General features: G+C 35.6%; 2 protein-coding genes across 2 annotated transcripts in view; one reads left to right on the top strand and one right to left on the bottom strand.

Annotated features, from left to right (window-relative positions):
* Positions 1-5,902: 5,902 nt before the first annotated feature.
* Positions 5,903-16,243, bottom strand: LOC123557716 (endothelial differentiation-related factor 1-like). The gene is made up of 5 exons (XM_045349357.2): positions 16,048-16,243; positions 14,944-14,995; positions 12,551-12,711; positions 8,210-8,303; positions 5,903-6,777 (listed from the first exon to the last, which is right to left on the bottom strand). Exons 1-5 carry the CDS (start codon positions 16,123-16,125, stop codon positions 6,719-6,721), a joined length of 444 nt encoding a protein of 147 aa, XP_045205292.1. The 5' UTR covers positions 16,126-16,243; the 3' UTR covers positions 5,903-6,718.
* A 3,149-nt stretch (positions 16,244-19,392) lies between these two features.
* Positions 19,393-23,111, top strand: part of LOC123530074 (17-beta-hydroxysteroid dehydrogenase 14-like) — a 28,715-nt gene continuing 24,996 nt past the window's right edge. Inside the window, exons 1-6 of the mRNA XM_053524311.1 lie at positions 19,393-19,549; positions 19,677-19,805; positions 20,586-20,624; positions 21,058-21,146; positions 21,677-21,743; positions 22,954-23,045. Of these exons, the coding sequence (XP_053380286.1) occupies positions 19,703-19,805; positions 20,586-20,624; positions 21,058-21,146; positions 21,677-21,743; positions 22,954-23,045 (390 nt within the window). The 5' untranslated portion in view covers positions 19,393-19,549; positions 19,677-19,702. The remainder of the gene's footprint in view (positions 19,550-19,676; positions 19,806-20,585; positions 20,625-21,057; positions 21,147-21,676; positions 21,744-22,953; positions 23,046-23,111) is intronic.

Genomic DNA, 23,111 nt, shown 5'->3' on the forward strand with positions numbered 1-23,111 from the left:
CAGGATGGAGTTATGCTGCTTGCTGTGCAGGGTCAGCTTATGATGGTGAACAAGTGTTGCAAGTTTCAAAGCAATAGCTTTGATAGTTTAAGAGAAAAAGTTGACCTAAACATAAAACTTAACAAAGAAATCTGATATTTTCTAAGTCCAAAAGGGGCCATAAATCTTGCAAAAAGCAGGATGGAGTTATGTTTCTTGCTGTACAGGGTCAACTTATGATGGTGAACAAGTGTTGCAAGTTTTAAAGCAATAGCTTTGACAGTTTAGGAGAAAAGCTGACGTAAACATAAAACTTAACCAAGAAAACTGATTTTCTAAGTCCAAAAGGGGCAATAATTCTTGCAAAAAGCAAGATGGAGTTATGTTTCTTGATGTACAGGGTCTGCTTATGATGGTGAACAAGTATTCAAAGTTTCAAAGCAATAGCTTTGATACTTTAGGAGAAAAGTTGACCTAAACATAAAACTTAACCAAGAAATCTGATATTTTCTAAGTACAAAAGGGGCCATAAATCTTGCAAAAATCAAGATGGAGTTATGTTTCTTGCTATACAGGGTCAGCTTATGATGGTGAACAAGTATTCCAAGTTTCAAAGCAATAGCTTTGATAGTTTAGGAGAAAAGCTGACCTAAACATAAAACTTAACCAGGCAACGCCGACGCAGACGCCGACGCCGACAACCGCTCAAGTGATGACAATAACTCATCATTTTTTTTCAAAAAATCAGATGAGCTAAAAATAAAGAGTAAATAAAGGCTATTTTTGTCGGAATTCTCGTTGAAAACACATAATATATATAGGTATTTACTACATGTATGTGGTCTGGTGAACACAACAGCATTCTGAAAAGCTCTAGATGAAAGATACACAAGCAGTATCCTAATAACAACACTTAAAAGGGGAGAAGAAATACAGTAGTATAACCATTACTTGCTTTAAACTGGCACGGCAAGCAGTCTGAACAAAAATATAGGTTTTGAGTGAAAATTACAGGCTATTTGGCCGTTTTAAAGGTTTTTTTCAGAAGATTTAAAGGTTTTAAAGGTTTGCTCTGAAATTAAAGGTTTTTAAAGGTTTCACTAGGAGGCCTGCAAACGCAGCCACAGAGGGCACGAATTCATCCTCTACTAGTACAGACACAGAGCGATCTGACCAGAGGGACAGAGTGGGATAAAGCCCCCAGAACAGATAGAGAGAAATCCTATTTAGATACAGGCCTGTCCGGCTAACTTAGCCTAGCTCTTTGCGAATAGACAGTCTGGTTCTTTAACGTGCCCAGTGTATAGCACCGATACATGCGAAGCTGTCTTTCCTGGGAATAACCAGTACAGGCCTCTTAGTTAGGTGGAAAACACTCAAGAGCATCTCAGAAATTTCCAGTGCCTGGACCAGGATTCGAACCCGGGACCTCTGGATTGACAGTTGAGCGTTTTACCACTAGACCAACTGCCCACCTAGTGACAAAGGCACACAATGTTACCCATGTTTGTGTATGTTTGGAAAATTATTTCTGTCATGTATAATGTATTTCGAAATAACCTAGCACAAATGGATTGGGTGAAAGAACAGTTATAAATGCAACTAAAGTGTTAAGGTTACAGAGAAGTTCTTCATAAGAGGAAGCCAACCAGCTGGCTTACATTAGGTCAGTTGTTCTACCTAGGTGCTCGTCCACCATGAAAAATGCCATATGACCTATAATTGTGGCAGTGTAATGTTAAACCAAACAAAAAAAAGTTACAGATCGAGGACCACGTTGCAAGCCAAAGATTATGGCTGTCTGCTTAATTCTCTGAAATACAGTCCGAGTGTTGCACAGGACATCAAACATCATAGAGCTACAGCATTAATTTTGTGTCCTATGAATAAATTTCTAGTTTAAGCTAAAGCTTTGATGGAACACAACCACGCCTTCTCATAGGACACCAGTGCTGGCTTTTTTCAAGACTCGAGAGCTTAAATGAATTAATATAAACCATGCTTTTTTCTACCTCACCTTAAAAAAATTATGAAACTTTGTCAGAATGTTTGTCTTTATGAATTCTATCTGGGTTACCTGAGGTCAAAAACTAGGTCACTATCATAGAAAACATTGATGCTCTAAAACCTACACTTTCAGTTTGTTGTCAGAATGTTTGTCTCTATGAATCTAAGTTCTGTATTGGATTATGTGAGGTCAAAAACTAAGTCACTAGTCAAATCATAGAAATGTTGTAAACCGGCTAGCGGCCACATTTTCTGTTTGATCTTCTTAAGACTGTCAGATTATGTTTGAAATCTAGCTGAAGTTCAAAACTGGATTACATGACATCGGCAAATAGGTTCCTAGGTCCAATCATGGAAAGACCTTTTCAGCTCTCTAGAGGCCAGATTTTATCATAATTTTTATGCCCCCGAAGGGAGGCATATTAGTTTTAAACTGTCCGTCCATTCGTTCATTAGGTCGTCGAAACGTTAACTTTTTGCATGAAGGCACTTTACTCGCGAACCACTGCACCCAGGACCTTCAAACTTCACGTGCTGATAGTACTTATTGAGTACACCACCCCTACTGACCTTGGGGTCACCAGGTCAAAGGTCAGGGTCACAGGGGCCAACATTAACATTTTGCATGAAGGCACTTTACTCGCGAACCACTTCACCCAGGACCTTCAAACTAAACATGCTGATAGTACTTATTGAGTACACCAACCCTAGACTTTGGGGTCACCAGGTCAAAGGTCAAGGTGCCGCGGGGGCATTTGTCACCATTAGTGACAGTTCTTGTTTTCAGAATGTTTGTATAAAATCAAGGTCAAGTTTTTAATCTTTGTCAAATCATAGACAAGTAAAGGCCATATTCACCAGGTCAAAGGTCAAGGTCACAGGGGCCAACGTTAACTTTTTGCATGAAGGCACTTTACTCGCGAACCACTGCACCCAGGACCTTCAAACTTCACATGCTGATAGTACTTACTAAGTACACCACCCTTACTGACTGGGGGGTCACCAGATCATAGGTCAAGGTCACAGGGGCCAACATTAACATTTTGCATGAAGGCACTTTACTCGCGAACCACTTCACTCAGGACCTTCAAACTCCACATGCTGATAGTACTTACTGAATACACCAAACCTACTGACTTTGGGGTCACCAGGTCAAAGGTCACGGTCACAGGGACCAACGTTAACTTTTTGCATGAAAGCACTTTACTCGCGAACCACTTCACCCAGGACCTTCATACTAAACATGCTGATAGTACTTATTGAGTACACCATCCCTACTGACTTTGGGGTCACCAGGTCAAAGGTCAAGGTGCCGCGGGGGCATTTGTCACCATTAGTGACAGCTTGTTTTCAGAATGTTTGTTTGTATAAAATCAAGGTCAAGTTTTTAATCTTTGTCAAATCATAGACAAGTAAAGGCCATATTTACTTTTTGATCCTCATAAAACACTGCCAGAATGTTTGTCTCTTCGAAATCTAAGTCAGGTTTAAAACTGGTTACCAGGTCTTAAACTAGGTCACTAGGTTGAATCATAGAAAAACCTTGTTAATCAACTAAAGGCAAGATTCTCTACCTGATTTTCATAAGACTTGGTCAGAATGTTTCTCTGTTTAAGTCTAGAATAAATTTTTAACTTGTCACTTGGAGAAAAAACTAGGTTATTAGGTAAAAAATCATAGAAAATCTTTGTTAGAAGCCACTTTTTCATGTTGATCATCACAAGTCTTGTCAGAATGTGCGTCTGTATGAAATCTTGGTAGAGTTCGAAAGTGGGGTACCTGAGGTCAAAAACTATGAGACTAGTTCAAATTAATGCAAACCTTGGTTAACAATCTACCTGATTTACATATGACATGGTCAAAATGTTTGTCACTATGGAATCTAGGCCAAACTAGAGATGCTTTTGAGTAAAGCGCATGTCTCCCACAACTGCCCCTATGAAAAATGTTAGTTTCTCTAGATGTTTTAGACGAGTGGATCCAATTAGATGGTCTGGATGAGTGGATCCAATCAGTAATTCAAGGGCCATACTTCAAAAGTGCCTGGGCAGATTTGGCTAGTTATCAAACTTGGGTAAGGTCTTATGGCCAAACACATTTTGTTCAAGTTTGGTGAAGATCGGATGAGAAATGTTCGACTTAGAGAGCGGACAAGAGTAAACAGACGGATTTTTTTCGGTAATTCAAGGGCCGTAACTCTAAAATGCCTGGACCGATTTGGCTAGTATCGAACTTGGCCGAGGTCTCATGGTCAAACACATTCTGTTCAAGTTTGGTGAAGATCAGATGAGAAATGTTCGACTTAGAGAGCGGACAAGAGTAAAAAGGCCGATTTTTCGATAATTCAAGGGCCGTAACTCCAAAATGCCTGGACCGATTTGGCTAGTTATCGAACTTGGCCGAGGTCTCATGGTCAAACACATTTTGTTCAAGTTTGGTGAAGATCGGATAAGAAATGTTTGATTAAGAGTGCGGACATGAGTAAAAAGGCCAATTTTTCCATAATTCAAGGGCCGTAACTCCAAAATGCCTGGACCGATTTGGCTAGTTATCGAACTTGGCCGAGGTATCATGGTCAAACACATTTTGTTCAAGTTTGGTGAAGATTGGATGAGAAATATTCGAATAAGAGTGCAGACAAGAGTAAAAAGACCGATTTTTGGTAATTCAAGGGCCATAACTCCAAGACCGATTTAGCTAGTTATCGAACTTAGCCGAGGTCTTATGGTCAAACACATTTTGTTCAAGTTTGAAGAAAATCGGATGAGAAATGTTCGACTTAGAGTGCGGACAAGCTTTGTGACAGACACATACAGACACACACACAGACTGGAGTAAATCAATATGTCTCCCACACCACTGTGTGGTGGGAGACATAATTAGTTACTAGATTATCTGCAGGTGAGTGATACAGGGCATTTAGGGTCCTCTTGTTCATAAATACTGTATGTATAATAACAGGGACTTGTGTTCATGTTAAATGACATTATTACATAGAAGTATGCTTCGAAAGTCTGTTCAAATTGTCAGAGACCACTTCGGTAGCCTAGTGGTAGATTTCCCACTTTAAATGTGGGAGGTCATGGTTTTGATCCCTGGCTGCATCCTACCAGGTCATGGACAGAATGCACAAATAAGGTCACTTGGTCCAATCACACTTGTAGGTCAAGTAGCTTTATTTTGTGTCCGCTTCACACCTTCTAAACCACTTCCAAGGTTTTCATAAAACTGGCACTAATTATTATTTGCATCAAGATTGCAAGCAGAGTATATGACCTGTGTCAGCAATTAAAGGTCAAAGATCAAATAACTTAAACTCTTATCCACTTTGTATCTACTAAACCACAAAAATGAATTTCATAAAATTAGCATCAGACAGCATCAAGATTACATGATTTTAAAGGCCAAAATCTCCACATCTCGGCTATTTATAAGTTCCTACACATATTCATACCAATAAAAGGATGGTAAGTTAAAGTTTATCACATACTATATAAACTGCTCCAGCTGAAAATATAGAGTCACATGTGGAAACCTGTGCAGCTTTTAGAGTTCTAAATGCTTTGGTATATGAGCCACGCCATGAGAAAACCAACATAGTGCGTTTGCGACCAGCATGCGCATCCGCGCAGTCTGGTCAGGATCTATGCTGTTCACTAATGGTTTCTCTAACTGCAATAGGCTTTGAAAGCGGACAGCATGGATCCTGACCAGACTGCGCGGATGCACAGGCTAGTCTGGATCCATGCTGGTCGCAAACTCACTATGTTGGTTTTCTCATGGCGCGGCTCATATATATATATATATATATATAAAACTTCAGATTTCGGGACCTTTTGGATCTTGTCCAGGGAAAGAGGACTGTATAATAAACAAATCAGTACAAATGGGCCTGAAAAAACGACGAAAACTGGTAGAATGGTAAAAGCTATTTATCTGAACTGCACAAGCTGTATTAACACCCAACCTGTGAACATCAATATAATTAGAACTATTTACTTTCCATAAAATACCAAATGATAAAAGACAGGAAACATAGAAAATGCATCTTGGCTATAAATCAGGCAAATTTTACCTTGACATTTCATTAGACCATTAAAACACAATCTTGACATTGAATAAATTATCATGTCTTAACTTTCAACATCAGATAAACAAGCTCTTGGTTCTCTTTTTAATCAACACCAATGCATAGTAAACTCGCTAGTACACGTCTTATCATTTTTCCTATGTTAATTTTTAAAAGCCACATAGCAAGCATCATTTGTAAGGGATATGTCAATAATAAATTGTTATAACTTACTTGAAAAAGATCACATACACAGAAAAATGTACACAAGAAAAGTAGAAAGTCCAAAATTCGTCAGTACTTTTTTATCCATTTGTTTCGATCTACTAAAATTTACATTTATATGCTACTGTTAGTATTAAATGTAACTGTCTAAATATTATTGATAAAGCAATACTGTGACCAAAGATAGCTTTGTTTATAATTTTAAGAGACATATTTTAATATATTTTAACATCCATTTTTTCTCAGTGTTTGAATTTAAACATATGTGACAAATTAAAAGTTATCAATATCTGAACATTATATTTACATTTTAATTAATCTTTTAAATCTCACTTTTTTATAGCAGTTAATTTCTATTCTAACAGAATGAAAATACAATGCAAAATGAGAGTCTGTTGCTGTGCAGCAACTCCATGTTTCCATGGTTACTGAGCTTAGCTACTTCTTTTTAGGTCCTCCGAGGGCCTGTCCCCTATCCTTTCCTCTCAGTCTGACACCTGAAGAGAAAAACACACAACAAAATATTACACTTATAAGGGAATTTGTAGAGAAACTTGATAAAACTGACCCAAGCATTTATGGCCAGTATTCACCAACTCTTGAATAAAATATGTAAGGAAATCCCAGGTGGTATAGAATGCAACCAATTGATAATAACAGACTCAGCTTGACTTAGTCCACCCATAAGGAAAGGAAATACCCAACTGCATCCCCTTCTCCCCACGTCCCGTAGCAATGTCTTAATGGTTTGTACCAGATCATACCAGTTTTACCCATATAACATTAGACACATAATGCTAAGGAATGAATTGGCATTTTTTGGACATTTTTTTATATTTTTTTATTTTATATAAATTCATCATACTTTCCTCTATCAGATGTCACAAAATGAATATAAAACCTTTATTTGATGAATTTCTGGAATAAACAGAAAATATTTGACATGTATTTAAAAAAACACCTTTCTGAAAAGAACAGCCTGGATATAAACTTAGTCGCAGTATTTCTGGACCATCTGCTTAGCATTGGATTTCCTGAATCTCAATAAATATAATGTGGTCATATGGAAGGCTTTAGAGGGAACATTAATGAGAGTTATATCGCTTTGGTGTAACCAAAATTGTATATGGGTGATATTCACCAGATAACTATATATAACGGATTTTGACTGGCTTCACTATTTGTGAATAGTTATTTCTATGTCACTAAATTGTTTTTAGTTCTTGTAACATATGTAAATATTGAGTTCTGCTCAACCAAGGGCTAGAGGGCGTGGACGATAGCATGCATTTCCACTACCGTCCAAGCATGCAACAGTTTCATTTCTGTCGTGTTTAGGGACCTTTGGAGTTTCCACTTTTTCTATTTCATATACTTTTATATCTTCGTTGGTGTATGTTTTGGAAAGAATCTACACTTACCTTTGTAATTCATATAATTATTCCTTTGTGTTAAAAGTGTAGTCAAATTTTCAAAATATAATCTACCATTATATTTTATTTTAACACCTTTAAGATTTTCTTTTATATAAACAAAGGAGGATTTTACCCTGTATTGTCCTGTCGATTAAAACATGTTTCGCAAAATGACCCACTTTTGACTATTCTGCCTAAAAAAGGATTCCAGACTAGTATCCCTTCCTGGTGTAATTCGAACGTGTTAGAATGGAAATAGATTTTAGTTTTGTATGCTTTCTGGCAAATAAAACAAGTTATTTCATTTAGATGTGTCGTAATTAATCACTCAGGCCTCCGGCCTTCATGATTAGATTTAACTACGCATCTGATCTTGAAACCATGTTTTATTTGCCAACAAGTGGGGTTTTTTTTAATTTACAGTGTTTGGGTGACTAAAATCAGACGGACAAATGGTTAAAAAATTGAAAGAAAAAGAAAAAGAATGATTGTGCAAAAAGAAAACATGGCTTACCTAAGTTTCGTTCCAACTTGGACATAATCGTGTTATTAGGTATGGCTTTACCAGATTCATACTCATTTATCACTTGCGGCTTTTCATTTATTTTCTGAAACAAAATCAATGACCAAAGAACTGAGATAACTTTTATGTTCATAATGTACTTTAAATTATAAATTGTGCATCACTACGATACGGCCTAAAATTATCACATTTCTTACAGTTGATTATGTCACACACATAGCTACCTATCAACAGGTACATAAGCAAATCCATATCAATTTCATAGATTTGTATGTTTAGTTTTATCTGAATACATCTTCTGAAGCCTAACATGAAAAACAACATGTTATTTTGGTTTGAAATTGTAGGCTTATTTTTGAAATTGATAAAAAAACAGTCTTAAGGACAGCTCTTTGGTTTACACCTGAAACTCAATATACATAAGCAACAGTAAAGGCTATCTGGATCTTAAAACCTTTCAATACGCAATGCAGAAAAGCAGTATACACTAAAAATCCTTTTGATGAAAAAAATTTTCCGATTTGATTAGCACTACACAAAAGCCCATATTTAAAGATTTTTAATTTGTCATTTTACGTCTTCCATTTTTGTAGTGAATGTCTTATGAAGCATACAATTATGCTGAAAGGCATTTCTTCATAATATATTTTTTTTTTGTCAGGTATACATTACATATAATGCAACTTTCTCAGAAAATCTTAATCAAAACCCAAGCCTAAAATATGAGTTATTCAGAACTATGTACTAAGTGCCACCTTTTAACCTTTAGCATGCTAGATAAATTGTGGTCTGCTGGAAATGTCGTCTGCTAAAATTGTAAAGTTCATTCAATTTGCTCCAAAATTGGAAGAAATATTGTCAGAGTAGCAAACAGCTTGGAACCTGATCAGACGCCGATTTAATCGGCGTCTGATCTGGTTCCAAGCTGTTTGCAAAGGCTGTTAAATTCGCCTGCAGCAGGCTAAGGGTTAAGGTAGAACTTTCTGCACTTTTCGATCGATTTTTTTTCTACAATGCAGAATTTGATTAAACTCTGATTTTTCAAAACTTCAGAATATACCTAGAAAATTCAGCAAATAAAAAAGATAGGGTCGTGTGCTTGATTTTTTGTTAGACCGATTTGAAAAAATTAGATCTCACGCAATTTTTCATAATGGAAGTCTATGGGAAAATCATAACTTTCATAACATTTTCGCTAATAGAAATATTTCTACAATGTAGAATTTAATGAAACTTCCCATAGTTGTAAATAAACATAATACCTATAATGTGGTGAAATAAAATGTATAGGTTCGTGGCTTGATTTTGAGATATTTGAAGATGATTAAAGTGAACCGCACTTTTCACGCTAATTTTAAGACATTATTTTGAATTTTTAACGTGTCAGATATTTTAATATCATATTTTAACTTTAGAAAGACAGTAACAGTGCCATTGTAATAAAGTTACTAATAGGTTGCTATTAATTCATATAATCATTTTCATTTCCGTACGCCGAATCCAGGCTTTATTCCACATTTTCCGGATAAATGACGTTACCCTATCACTTCCGGTTTATCAAACGTGCAGAACTACCTTAAAAGCAGTTCAGTATATGTACCACACATTTTTAACTGCATAATTTAGTTCAACCCCATGAAATCAAGACAGGATTGACCACAGGTAAGGAAACTTAAGAGAGGGGATAAGATTTATTTGAATATCCAAAGGCCATCTTTTCACTAAAATATTTTATCTTGATGATATTTACTTCAACTGTAAAAGCACATAATTATTTTAGCTGGGTAAAAATTTCGCGAATTTGAAATTTTGAGTTTGTTCCCCGAGGATTAATACTCATAAAATTGTAAAAATGGTATCCTACTTGAATTTGAATTATACTAATGGAGTAATGGTGTATATTTACGCATGGATTAATTTTTGCTATATGAAGGGCCTCGCGAATATAGCGAAATTTAAACCACAGCAAAGAAATCACCATCAAATGTATTTAACTTTACTAAATATACAAATTTAGTTTGGTATAGAGCTACATTCATAATTAAATCTTATGCAGTAACAGTGGCCTCTAGAGTATAAAGAAGCTTTTCCTTTGATTTTACCAAGTGACCTAGTTTTTGACCCTACATGACCCAGAGTCGAAATCATGCAAGATTTCATGATACCAAACATTCTGACCAAGTTTTATGAAGATAGATAAAAAATGTGGCCCTAGAGTGTTAACATGCTTTTTCTATGATTTGACCGGGTGACCTAGTTTTTGACCCCACATGACCCAGTTTTGAACCTGGGCTAGAGGTCATCAAAATAAACATTCTGACCAAGTATTATGAAGATAGGTTCATAAAATTAATGTGGCCTCTAGAGTGTTAAGAAGCTTTTCCTTTAATCTGACTGGGTGACCTAGTTTTTGACCCCACATGACCCAGATTCAAACTTGACCTAGAAATCATCAAGACAAACATTCTGACCAATTCTCTTGAGTTTCAAACTTAAAATGTGGTCTCTAGGGTGTTAACAAGATTTTCCTTTGATCTGGCCTAGTGACCTAATTTTTGAGCCGACATGACAAAGATTCAAATTTGGCCTAAAGATCATCAAGATAAACATTCTGACCAAGTGTCATGACGATAGGGTCATAAATGTGGCCTCTAGAGTGTTAACAAGCTTTTCCTTTAATTTGACTGGGTGACCTATTTTTTTTCCCACATGACCTAGAATCGAATTTGACCTAGAGGTCATCAAGGCAGATATTCTGACTAATTCTCATGAGTTTCAAACTTAAAATGTGGTCTCTAGAGTGTTAACAAGATTTTCCTTTGATCTGGCCTAGTGACCTAGCTTTTGATCTGACATGACCAAGATTCAAACTTGGATTAGGAATCATCAAGATAAACATTCTGACCAAGTTTCATGAAGATAGGGTCATAAATGTGGCCTCTAGAGTGTTAAGAAGCTATTCCTTTGATTTGACTGGGTGACCTAGTTGTTGATCCCACATGACCTAGATTCGAACTTGACCTAGAGGTCATCAAGGCAGACGTTCTGACTAATTCTCATGAGTTTAAAATGTGGTCTCTAGAGTGTTAACAAGATTTTCCTTTGATCTGGCCTAGTGGCCTAGTTTTTGACTTGACATGACCAAGATTCAAACTTGGATTAGGAATCATCAAGATAAACATTCTGACCAAGTTTCATGAAGATAGGGTCAGAAATGTGGCCTCTTGAGTGTTAAGAAGCTATTCCTTTGATTTGACTGATCAAACATGACCCAGATTAGAACTTGGCCTAGGTCACCAAGGTAAACATTCTGACCAAGTTTCATGAAGATACGGTCATAAATGTGGCCTCTAAAGTGTTAACAAGCTTTTCCTTTGATTGGTCCTGGTGACCTAGTTTTTTATCCCAGATGACCCAATATCGAACTCGTCCAAGATTTTATTGAGGGTAACATTCTGACCAAGTTGAATTAAAATTGGGCCAAAATTGTGACCTCTAGAGTGTTCAGGGATTTTTTTCCTTCTTTATAAAGTACCCCTAAAAGGACCTTTTCCCAATTGAAAAATGCAATCTTTTTTCCCAATTATCATCCAAAAATTCCCCAAATGACCAAATTAAGTTTGCATTTTGATGATTGCAGAAGGAAAACTTAGTTACATTGACATTCACCATGATTTAACCATTCAAACAGTTTGTTTGATGATATTTACATGGAATTAAAGGAAGAAGCATTCTAAATGATGTTATTAATTAACTATAAAAATTCCCAATCTGAGTAAAAACCCCGCTATTTTTCCCAATTTATCCGGTACCGGACCTTTTCCCAAAAGGGAAAAAAAATCACTGGTGTTAACAGTCAAATTGTTGACAGACGACGGACACATGGCAATCACAAAAGCTCACCTTGAGCACTTCATGCTCTGGTGAGCTAAAAACAACCAGTTTTTGTAGTGGTATTACACATTTAAACTGAGTTCATCTCTAAGTATACGTGCATACAGTAAGTACTATTTCAAACCTAATGCATAATACTGTTAATACACATAAACTAAGAGAAAGATATAGTATAAATATATTAAATATATGTATAAAAACTGCAATATTAATGTGGAAATTAATTGTATCATTCTGCATTTTATATAGATCGTTAAGCTGGTGATTCTACTCGGGGCAAAAGGTGCATTTATTCTTAAACTCCCCATAATACCTAGACATGGTACACACACCGTTGAAAACTTAAAGCCCATTAAACTTAAGTAACAGCTTTTTCATGCCAAATGGTATTTTAATTTCAGACAAACAAGGCAGTCTAATGCTTTAAGTAATACATACAGTGGCTAACTCTTTCTGAGTCCAGCCCTTGGCTTGTCTTGCTTGTTGTATGAGTTTACACACATCAAGGGCCACATGTTCATGATGCAGCTCCTCAGTCTCTCTGTCCAGCTTGGCAGTGTTTTTGGAAGCTGAATGCTGTTTGTTCTGTCCTCCTGCAACTGTAATTAATCGAAAAAATTCATGTCTCCATGCTACACACAATGTATTTTATATTCTACGAAACTACATTTTACTGAGCTTCATTGCTTTAACTATTTAATCACCTACCACCACACAAACAAGAGCTGTCTGTTGACAGCGCACTGGACTATTCAAAGAATTGATGAAAGTATGGGGTCAAAATATTACCAGAGATTTTCAGACAAAAGAAGAAAATAGATAAGACAAACAATTTACCTGTATTTGTGGATTTGGATAAGTCTTGCACTATATGACAATGTTTGACCATCATGATGGTAAGCAAGTGTTCAAAGTTTCAAAGCCATATATCAAACAGTTTAGACAAAACATGGAATGGTATGCGAAACTTAACTAATCTCTATGTCAAAAAGGGCCATAACTGAGCTAAAGTCCTTGTCCTAGTTATGTAGTCTTGCCTACATATGTAGACTATGATGTAAACAATTGGTCAAAGTTTCAAGTCATATGACCAACAGGTTACTATAGGCAAAATATGGACTGGAATGAAAAATGTAACTGATTTCCAAGTCCAAAAAGGGCCATAATTCAGCCAGATAGTTGACAGAGTTATTTAATCTTGCCTACAGGTAGAGACTGTTATAATAAACAAATGTTCAAAGTTTCAAAGCCACATGTCAAATATTTTTGACAAAACATGGACCTGTACAAAATCTGAACCAATTTCCAACAGTCAAGGGTGTAACTGTTTCAAGTTATCACAATTTATAACCCATCTGAGTTACTGGTTAAACTTCCAGAACTTGTTTCAGTCACATAAAATATTACAAAGCCCTCCTGTGCCAATTCCTCATTTTGAAAGAGACTAATGCAATTATTTCCTGAATCCTTGACCTTTTATCTTTCCAGCTATGCAGTAAAATTTTTTACACAAGGCTGTAAAGTTTTACGCCAAAGCTTTAAAACTCTTAATATCTCATTATTATCCCATTATGCTTATCAGGTCATGCTCAGACTAAAAGAGAATTTGATTAACCTCAGTTTGCTACTAATTTCACTTTAAAGGTCACTTTGTGAGAACAGCAAAAAGACTTTTTTTAAATAACTTACCTGAGTTAACTATATTTTATAACTAATACAGGTTATAAAATGCTTGAAAAAGTAACTGAAATAGGTTACATAACTTAAAACAGTTACACCCCTGACTGTCCAAGTCCAAAAAGGGCCATAATTCAGCCAAAATACTTGACAGACTTTAAACTCTTGCCTACAGGTAGAGACTGTTATAAAATACAAGTGTCCCAAATTTGAAGTAAATATCTTTGATGGTATACAAGATATTACCATTTCATAAAAACTTTAACCAACTCCGACGCCCCGGTGAGTAGTATAGCTCTCCATATTCTATTTAATAGGGTAAGTAGGTACATGTAGGCATTGTTTTCTTATTTTTATTTCATGGAGAAAGTGAGATAAAAAGGGAATACAGCTATAAATCACACTTGTATTAACCCTTACCCTGCTAAATTTCTATAATGAACTTGTCCATCTTTCAATTTGGACAGTACCATTAACTGTTAAAAGGGGTGCTTACCAAAAAGATACTGCCTGAATGGCAAACAGTGCAGACCATGATCAGACGGCACGAAATTGCAGGCAGATCTTGGTTTGCACTGGTCGCAAGGGCAGAATCACTTGCCGCCAACAGGCTAAGGGTTAATGATTTAATTTTAACATGTTTCCAAAATACATATCCCTAAAATGCAGTTTTAATAGAAAAAAAAATTGTTTTACATTGTTTTCTTACCTTTCAACAAAAATGTTAGGGCTTGGGCTCAATTTTAGGGTCAGTCAGCAGGGACAGGTAACCTTAAACACAGGACTGTTATTTTTTGTTAGGCCTAATACATAATTATAATTTTTTTTAATTTCCAAAGGTTTTGGTAAGAATTTCATATAGATAAATCTTTAATCAAATCAAAACTGCAGCAATTGGAACATTTTACATTTCGCTCTAGCAGCCCCTACAAGGGACCAAGACTTAGTGCTCCCACTTGAAAAAAAAATTGAAAGGGGATCTTGCCAGGCACTACAGACTAAGTTTGGTGTAATTCTTACCAGTAGTTTTAGACAAAAAGATGTTTAAGTAAATTTTTGACAACAGACACAGGATGACAGACAGCGGACCATCTGCCTATACTTACAGCTCAGTCTGAACCCTTGGTTCGGTTCAGGTGAGCTAAAAAACTTACACTTTTTCTCTGTGTCAATAGGGATTCCCTGCCTCTGTGCAGAACTTAAAGCCTGAAAAGAAATTTAAACCATACAGCTTTGTTTTAGGCAGAAATTAACCCTTACCCTGCTAAATTTCTATAATGAACTTGTCCATCTTTCAATTTGGACAGTACCATTGACTGTTAAAAGGGGTGCTTACCAAAAAGATACTGACTGAATAGCGAACAGTGCAGATCTTGATCAGACTGCACGAATGTGCAGGCTGATCAAGATCTACACTGGTCGCAAAGGCAGAATCAATCGTGTCCAGCATGATAAGGGTTAAGCATTCTACCATGTACACCTAAAAAAAATCAGTTTTCAGAGATGTTAATAGATCTTTTTGGATCTCTGAGCTGAAACAAAGCTTGTTCTGAAAAATTATTGAGTGACGCCAAAAATAGCCATAAGGGCTTGACCTTAACTTTGAAGAGCACTTGCCCATAGGGCAACTTTAACTTTACTTGCCTGGACCAAATTCTTGTTGCCAATTTGAAGTTTAATGCCTAGCAGGATACGACTTGATAAAAATTTAATTGCATCTGAGCAAAATTTATGCGATTTTCGCCAAAAATATTTAAGAATACTACGAAATCATGGTCAAAGGTGATCCCTATGTCCATAATATAGTATTCATACAGCAGATGGGTATATAGCCTCAACCAAATTTTTTTCGCTACTGTTGTCAAGATCAATTTTCAGAACTGTACTTTTCAACTTGGAAAACAAATAGGCTGATTTTATCATGGCTTTTGATGGCTGTTTTGTGAATTAAAACTTATTATTATATGTTTTTCATCAACTTTCTTTAAAACTGTGTCACTTTTAAGGAATGGTTGCAAGAACTGGCTACACTAATGTATCTTTCATGATCATGATGATTGAGCAACACATTTTGAAAAATAAAAAAAATGATTTTATTCTAATTGCTATTTAAGTGAAACATTGAAAACTAAGTTCTCATGTAATATTTTTTTCAAAAAGTAAAAGGAGTTAGTTGTTCTTTCAATGAAAACAACTTAAACAAACAAGCATGCTGCACCATCCGAGTACTCCTACATTTAAACACGAATTATTTAAACCTGCTGTGTTTTCAGAGTTCCACTCTTTGGCTGCCTCTTTCTGATGTATGTAACGTCATCCCAACCTGCTTCAGCCATTGTTTTCTCTAATGCGCGGTAATGAAACCACAAAAGGCAATGGAATTAAGTTTATGTAAAATATTTCTTGTGAAATGTGTAGGTTACGTTTAACTTCTGTACCGGTGCCGTTCCACACAGGGCAGTCGGTCAATGTAAGTGACTACTTTTGAGGTCTGAAAACCACTTTCTTTCACATTGTAGTATTTCTAAGAGATAATTTACTGTATATTACTACAGAAACAGCTAGAGAAGGTCAGTGAGAACCACCTATAAAGACTCAGTGTCCTGTTTATTGTTTTATGTTCATTTTAATAAATTTTATATTCCTTTCAAAGAAAGGATGGTGCTTACTAATAGTTTATACCGAGCCTAACTGGATGGTTATCATTTCTTAAATCACGGAAGTGCCCCTTTTCGTGCGTGTTTTTAAGTTATTAGTTTCTTTAATGTTCATCAAAATGCTGTATTATATATGTTTGTAAAATTAATAATTCACCACACAATATGTTTCATTTTTACAGGGCATATATATTTGTGTTTTACACAATTTATTATATGTACTATGTTTTACCAGGAAGGTCTAATACGTAACAGTTGTTCCAGTTGTTCCAGGTTTTACCCTGTATGTGTTGGTAATTGTGTCAAGATTGTGCCCACGCTTAGTTACCATGCCATATACAGATCAAAACGGTAGCATTTTATATATATTTTAAACGCTTAATTAATATTCTTTAAACCTTGTGCTGATATATTTCCAATATCCACTATCTATCTATTTTTGATACTGTCGCATCTCTTTTTCAAGTAATTATGAACAGGATACAAGTGAATACTAAAAGTTCCTAACAAATAATATGATAGTGTGTCGATAAAAGCAGGTGTTAGATGGAGACGGATAATCCTTCTTCCATGTTTAAAGTATAACATAAAGTAGAAACGAGAGAAAGTTAAAAATGTGAGACATCCTTTGCTGACGTAATCATTTAATTATTCTGAGACAACTTCTTTGAGAGTCGAAGCTAGGCATAGCAGCAAAATTATCAGGCAGACAATTCCTGAGGAAATTGAATTAATCCGTGCCTGCATTAGCCGAGCGGAGACAATAACGGTGCAAATGGTTGTTGATCCTAACTTCGGCTCGGAGATGGGAGGTGGGGAAGTCATGTAGCGACTAAGTTTTTGTGAATCTTGTAAAAGATAAGAAGCCTGGCATCATTTAAGGACGATCATCTCCATCTTAGCCTGATCACATTTTGGAAACGCTGGAATAAACGCAGCAATGTAGTATTTATTTTTTGACATATCCATTTGCACGGTGCTGCGCTATCTCAATGTTCTTTATGTTCTTTTAAGCTTGAGGAGACCAAGCTGTTGAATCACAGCTAATATCATGGGCCGAGATACCAAAAAAAAGTTCCTGCATTGTTGACAAATGTAAGATAAGACGCCAGAAATTTGCTAAAGGCATTTCCGTAGCGCGTGTTCTCGCATGCCACTTGAGTAAGATTGTGGTCATTAAGAATATCAATGAGTGAGACAGATAACTTCCTATTTTCATTGAGACAAATAACTTCCTAGTTTCATTGAAAGTACATTTCTGTTAAAATCATCAAGGAGCCAATTCGTGCCTTACTGGGGACAGACTAGATTTAGAGGTTGTAAAGTTCATGAAAGCTGTCAAGGTCTGTGGTCGATTTGAGGATGCAACATACAACAGCTAACTGTCTGCTAATTATATCTTGACCCGTAGTATTTCACAATTAGTAGTAGGTTGCTTCTGTTCAGATGTAAAACGTGTTTCTTTAACAACTACATTGTATATGTACAACTTTATATATATGTTTGTCATACAATACGTCATCGTCTAATGTTGTGATCCGACGTTAGATACAGTTTCTTGTGCTTTGTATCTAGCTGAAACTTAATTTTAAATATAAGCTAAGTCGGCAGTATTAAGTTTTGAGATAAAATGGGTTACGCCATTTTCCATTACTGCTCATGAACAGACTCAATCAAACCGAGTCTGCAATTTTCACTGTTTGCATTGTTTTCGGTGCTTCCGAGGGATTTAGTTTTCAGATTTTATTTGCTTCACAACAGCGGGTGTTAAGTGCTTAGTGGCGGCCGTAAAAAGTCGCCCCGACTTCATCTCAGTGTTGTTATATTTTCTGGTCCTTCGGGATCATTGATTTCAACTCATTTAGATTTGAAGATTGAACACTGCTTAAGCCGGTGCTAGGGGACGTAGGCAGTGTTGCATTTTCCACTACTGCTCATGAACAGACTCAATCAAATCGAGTCTGCAATTTCCACTGTTTGCCTTGTTCTCGGTGCTTCCGAGGGATCTACTTTTCAGATTTTATTTACAATGACCATGTAAAATAGAAAAAAAAAGTGGTAAGTCTTATATAACGTCAGATTCTACATGCAAGTGAAGTCCTGACAGTCATAGACCAATATTCTACAATTGTAAATTCGGCCAAAATAATTTTGGAATAATAACAAGTAGCTATAGGCAGCGTTTGTAAGGAAGTGAAAATAATTGACATTAACAATAAGTACATAGACAAACTAAATCAGTTAAACGACAAAGGCCAATCAAACAAATAAAGTATCACAGTTTGGTTCCGCCCTGGAACGGTCACTGGCAAAAACACAACTGCAGAGTTTAATACGGTTAAGTGAAAGCACCGAACCTCACCATTGTCCCCAACCATGTGAAAGAGCTACAGAGTAGTGTAAATAGAATTTTATTACCGCCAGGTGGATCTCTAATACAAGTAAGAGTAACTAGAGATACGAAATTTAAGTCACAAAACTGCTCTAGGCAGTAAAATATCTAATAAGCAAACCTAAAATGTACACATGTGTGTATACTTAAACATCTTAAAGACCCGACGAAACAGACCAGACGAGAAGTATCAAAACAGATCAGTCCCAATGAAGTTTAAATAAATCTTATACAAGCCTTATACAATGTTGCAGCATCTTACGAGATTTTTCAGTAGCATTGTTAGTTCCAATAAACTCTGTAAGTACCTTTTATATGAGGGCTGAACACAAAACATGCGGCATGTATAAAATAGTCGATTCATGGCCTTTTTACCAACTGAAGATACAATTGGAAAAATGGTATGACCCAGAATATAATGAAGTTTTTAAGTAACACGGTATAATTTTTTTTAACAAGATTAAATACTATAAGGTACCTATTGTCGCTATGTGGTTAGTCACTGATAGACGAATCATTATCAAAGGGGTCTCACTGTGTTATCGTATAAACAAAACTTGTTACGACCTAAATTTACTTGAAGTGAAATATTGATGTTAAGCAAGGTCAACTACAGATAAAAGTTCACATATCGTGTCAAACCCTTAGCTTTAAAACGAAGTCATACAAAGATCTAGTGCAAGTTTGAATTTGGAGCACATTTTTGTTAAGGTAATGAGACTTTGATACATGTATACACACATCCCAGGAAGTATGGTTATAAAAATCATTTTATTAAATTCATAATAATGTCTCATTTGTAAATTCTTCTTTCTGTGTAGAATATACGTATTTTCAGAATTTGAGTGAATAAAATAGAAAAGAATGTCAGCCACCAGCGATTCACATGGACTACGTTTTAAGGACAAGGTTGCCATAGTAACTGGAGGATGTTGCGGGATCGGGCGTGGCTGCGTGGATGTGATGGGTATGCACATTCATGTATATTTAAAAAGAGTACAAGTTTCTGAATAAATTGTTTATTTCAAGCCTTGTACTTGCGAAAGACGTGCACATTATTAAATTTGTACATTTTTAAGACTCGTAGACATGAACATTTTATACAGTTTCAGTTTTAAAACATTTACATGTAAATAACTACTGCTTATAGTGTGCATATATTTTAAAAGACTAGTGGTCAAGTAATGACAATCGACATTTTCCGTTCGATTGGCTATTTTCGGAATCCTTCGGACATTTCTGTAAGGGCGAAGGAAAATGCATTCGAGAATACGGACATTTTCGATTGTCATGACGGGGTCCGCAACCGACATTTGGACAAAACAAAAGTAATACTGTATGCGTTGAAAATTTGAAGGCATTTATGATAAATTTTAGTTAAAATGCTCTGAAAATTATGTAATCTATCTCAGCAATTACATCAAAGATTTTTATATGTATAAATCTCACTTAATCCGTCGCCATGTATAAATAGAGGACACCGACAAGGCAACGCCTAGATTTTGATAGCTGAGGACATGTTAGATAATTTTGCACTTTAATTCATTAGATGCTTTTAGAAAGATTGGTTTATTTCAATCATTTACCATTTAAACGTCGAAGATGAGTCAGATTCAATAGATGTTTTAAAAATGTTTGCTTTTAAATCATAGCCGTTTGTTGAGTAAAGCAGGTTATGATGTCGTTTACACATTATTTGAGCTTTAACCATATAGGTATTTTTTTAAATTAATGCTACTATTTTCAGCGGAACAGGGTGGGAAAATAGCTGTCCTAGACCTAAATGGTATGTTTCTACTTTCTCCTTAAATATTCTCAGCTTTTTTAATTGTCACCATAATACCACTGTAAATATTCTAAACCTAGGCCAGCCAGCTATTTTAGCCTTTGAAAGCTTCATCGGAGGCAAACACTGTGCTGTACAATATACATGTAGAAGAAGAACGGGGCTACTACATGTCGATTCATGATAAAGAGATGCATTTTATTAAGGAACGTCGGGTACAATTTCATTTTGTTGAAGCATACATATTATAAAATTATGAAGAGTATTAGTCTGTATGAATGTACTGCATAAATAAGTGCAATACATACACAAAATAGAATTATTCAAATCCGATAGTTTTTTGAAAATATTGAGTATTTATAAACTTATTTATTTGATACACTTCCTCAGATTGTATGTAAGATAATATATCTCAAAATTCAATTTATTTCAGATAAAGTTGGAAACACCCTCTCGTCAGTCAGTACATCTGGCGAAATATTTTACGTACATTGTGATATGACGAAAGAAGAAGAAATTAAGGTACATTTTGTTAAACTACCGTAGTGATGTATAGATTATTTAACGATAAATTTCCAGTTCCTTACCAAACCTATTTTAAGAATCATATTTCACTCTTTTTTCGCAAGCGAAAATTTGTCGATTTTTAACAATCTGTCTGAATTATTATTATTATTATTATTATTATTATTATTATACTAGATTTATACTTTTCGTTCTTTAACGGCGTGTAGCACAGATATACACAAAGTCCTTTTTCCTGTGAAGAACCAGTACTGTCCTCTTAGGTGAGTGAGATACACTTAAGAGCACCTTAGAGATTTCAAGACACTGGACCGCATTCGAAGCCAGGACCTTTGAATTGACACACATAGCCACCGATTCATAAGGAAAAATTGAGTCTGTTTTAGAACATTGATTTCGTAAGAAAAGTTTGTCTGGTTTGGAACACATATTTCGTAGAAAAAGCTATGTCTGAACACTATACTGTAACAGGAAAAGAACTGTCCTAAATAGGCGAACTGACATGCATCGCTACATTTTACTTTCAGAATGCTATAAAACAGGTTGCAGAGAAATACGGACAAATTGACTGCTTAGTAAATAACGTCGGAACACGTAATTATCCCTTTGTTATTGCAAACCACTAACTACATTTAGAATTGCAAGTTTTCCTTTTCATCAAGTGTAATACGTTCTGGTTATGGCGATACAGAAAACTACCGTCTGGTGGTGCTTTTGCTTTTGTGGGTTTATGGTGTTCTCTTTGTTATGTTTATTTTTTCTTTCATTTGAATGTGGATAGAACTAAAATCTGTATAAATATCCTTTGGAAGCATGTAGCCCGACCAGAATGCAATCAAGCAAAATGAAAGTAGACTCGGTTTGATTTTGTTCATGAGAGGTAATGAAATGTGCAACACCCCTCGGACCCTAAGTCTTCTACTAGGCGAATTCCTCCAGAATATATACAATCAACTGATTATGATGAACAGCCACCGTAGATCCGAGTCTGCTATTTGTTTGCTTGGTTAATTCTTGGCTTCTAAGAGATCTTTTTATAGGCTATATAAGATTATTAAAGACTGCGGACAGAAGACATCTTGAAGCATCGGATATTTAGATATACTATAATATAATATTGCGAAGCATAAACGCCGGTGTAATCAGACTGGTATATAGAGGCTACCTGTCAAAAATGTCAGTGAGTCGTCCGTGAAACTTCTCTCTCCCTATACATATGTACTTTGAAATAGTGTTCTTTTTATATTTTTGGTCATTTAGAATTATATTATAAAGGTCCGCTTTAATAGGCTTCATGGTGCTAGGGGTAGGGATGTGAAGGGTGTGGCAGATTTTATTACCTTTTGTGAACAGATTCAGTCACACTACGCTGTTATACTGCTTGGTTCTATTCTTCCAAAATATCTTCTAATAAATTATATCATGTAGAAGAGCTAGATGTGTTTAAAAATGAACTTTGTCAACGTTGAAGTACTTTTAAATGTAATGGCATACATTAAAATGACGTCAAAAATGACGTGACATCCGATATGAACGTTATTTGACGTTATAATTTTTTACATCATATTTGCCTTCTTTGAGTTTTTACTCACGTTAAAAATACGCAATAATTTCAGATTCACTCATACTGAACACAGTATAACAATCTTCATGTGTAAATACGAACGTAATATAAAAGGTACTAGCTTTGCACCAAGATATATACACTCATTCTTTCACGGAATAATATTTTCTTCCTTAAACCGTGCAGTCATTCTACAGAACTCGTACACACTTCATGAGATTTTACCATTTTTTTTTCTAGATCCCGGAAGTAAGACGATTGATGAGCTAACTGTTGAAGGTTTCAAGGACCTACTAAACCTTAATCTTGTCAGTAATTTTACGGCGAGTAAAGTAAGTTACAGTAGGCCTAAACCCAAACTTATTTTAATGCAGGCCTGTAGACCTCTCTTGTAAAAG

The sequence above is a fragment of the Mercenaria mercenaria genome, chromosome 15, assembly GCF_021730395.1.
Source record: "Mercenaria mercenaria strain notata chromosome 15, MADL_Memer_1, whole genome shotgun sequence".
Classification (NCBI taxonomy): Eukaryota; Metazoa; Mollusca; class Bivalvia; order Venerida; family Veneridae; genus Mercenaria; species Mercenaria mercenaria.

What these genes read in the sequence shown, in the direction of transcription:
- LOC123557716 (XM_045349357.2), bottom strand. Translation starts at nt 16,125, where the DNA reads ATGGCTGAAGCAGGTTGGGATGACGTTACATACATCAGAAAGAGGCAG. An exon ending in CTCAGAAAGAGTTAGCCACT is followed by an intron (nt 8,304 to 12,550) that starts GTATGTATTACT and finishes ATTTTGTTTCAG; the next exon opens with AAAATAAATGAAAAGCCGCA. An exon ending in CAAGTTGGAACGAAACTTAG is followed by an intron (nt 6,778 to 8,209) that starts GTAAGCCATGTT and finishes TTTTCTCTTCAG; the next exon opens with GTGTCAGACTGAGAGGAAAG.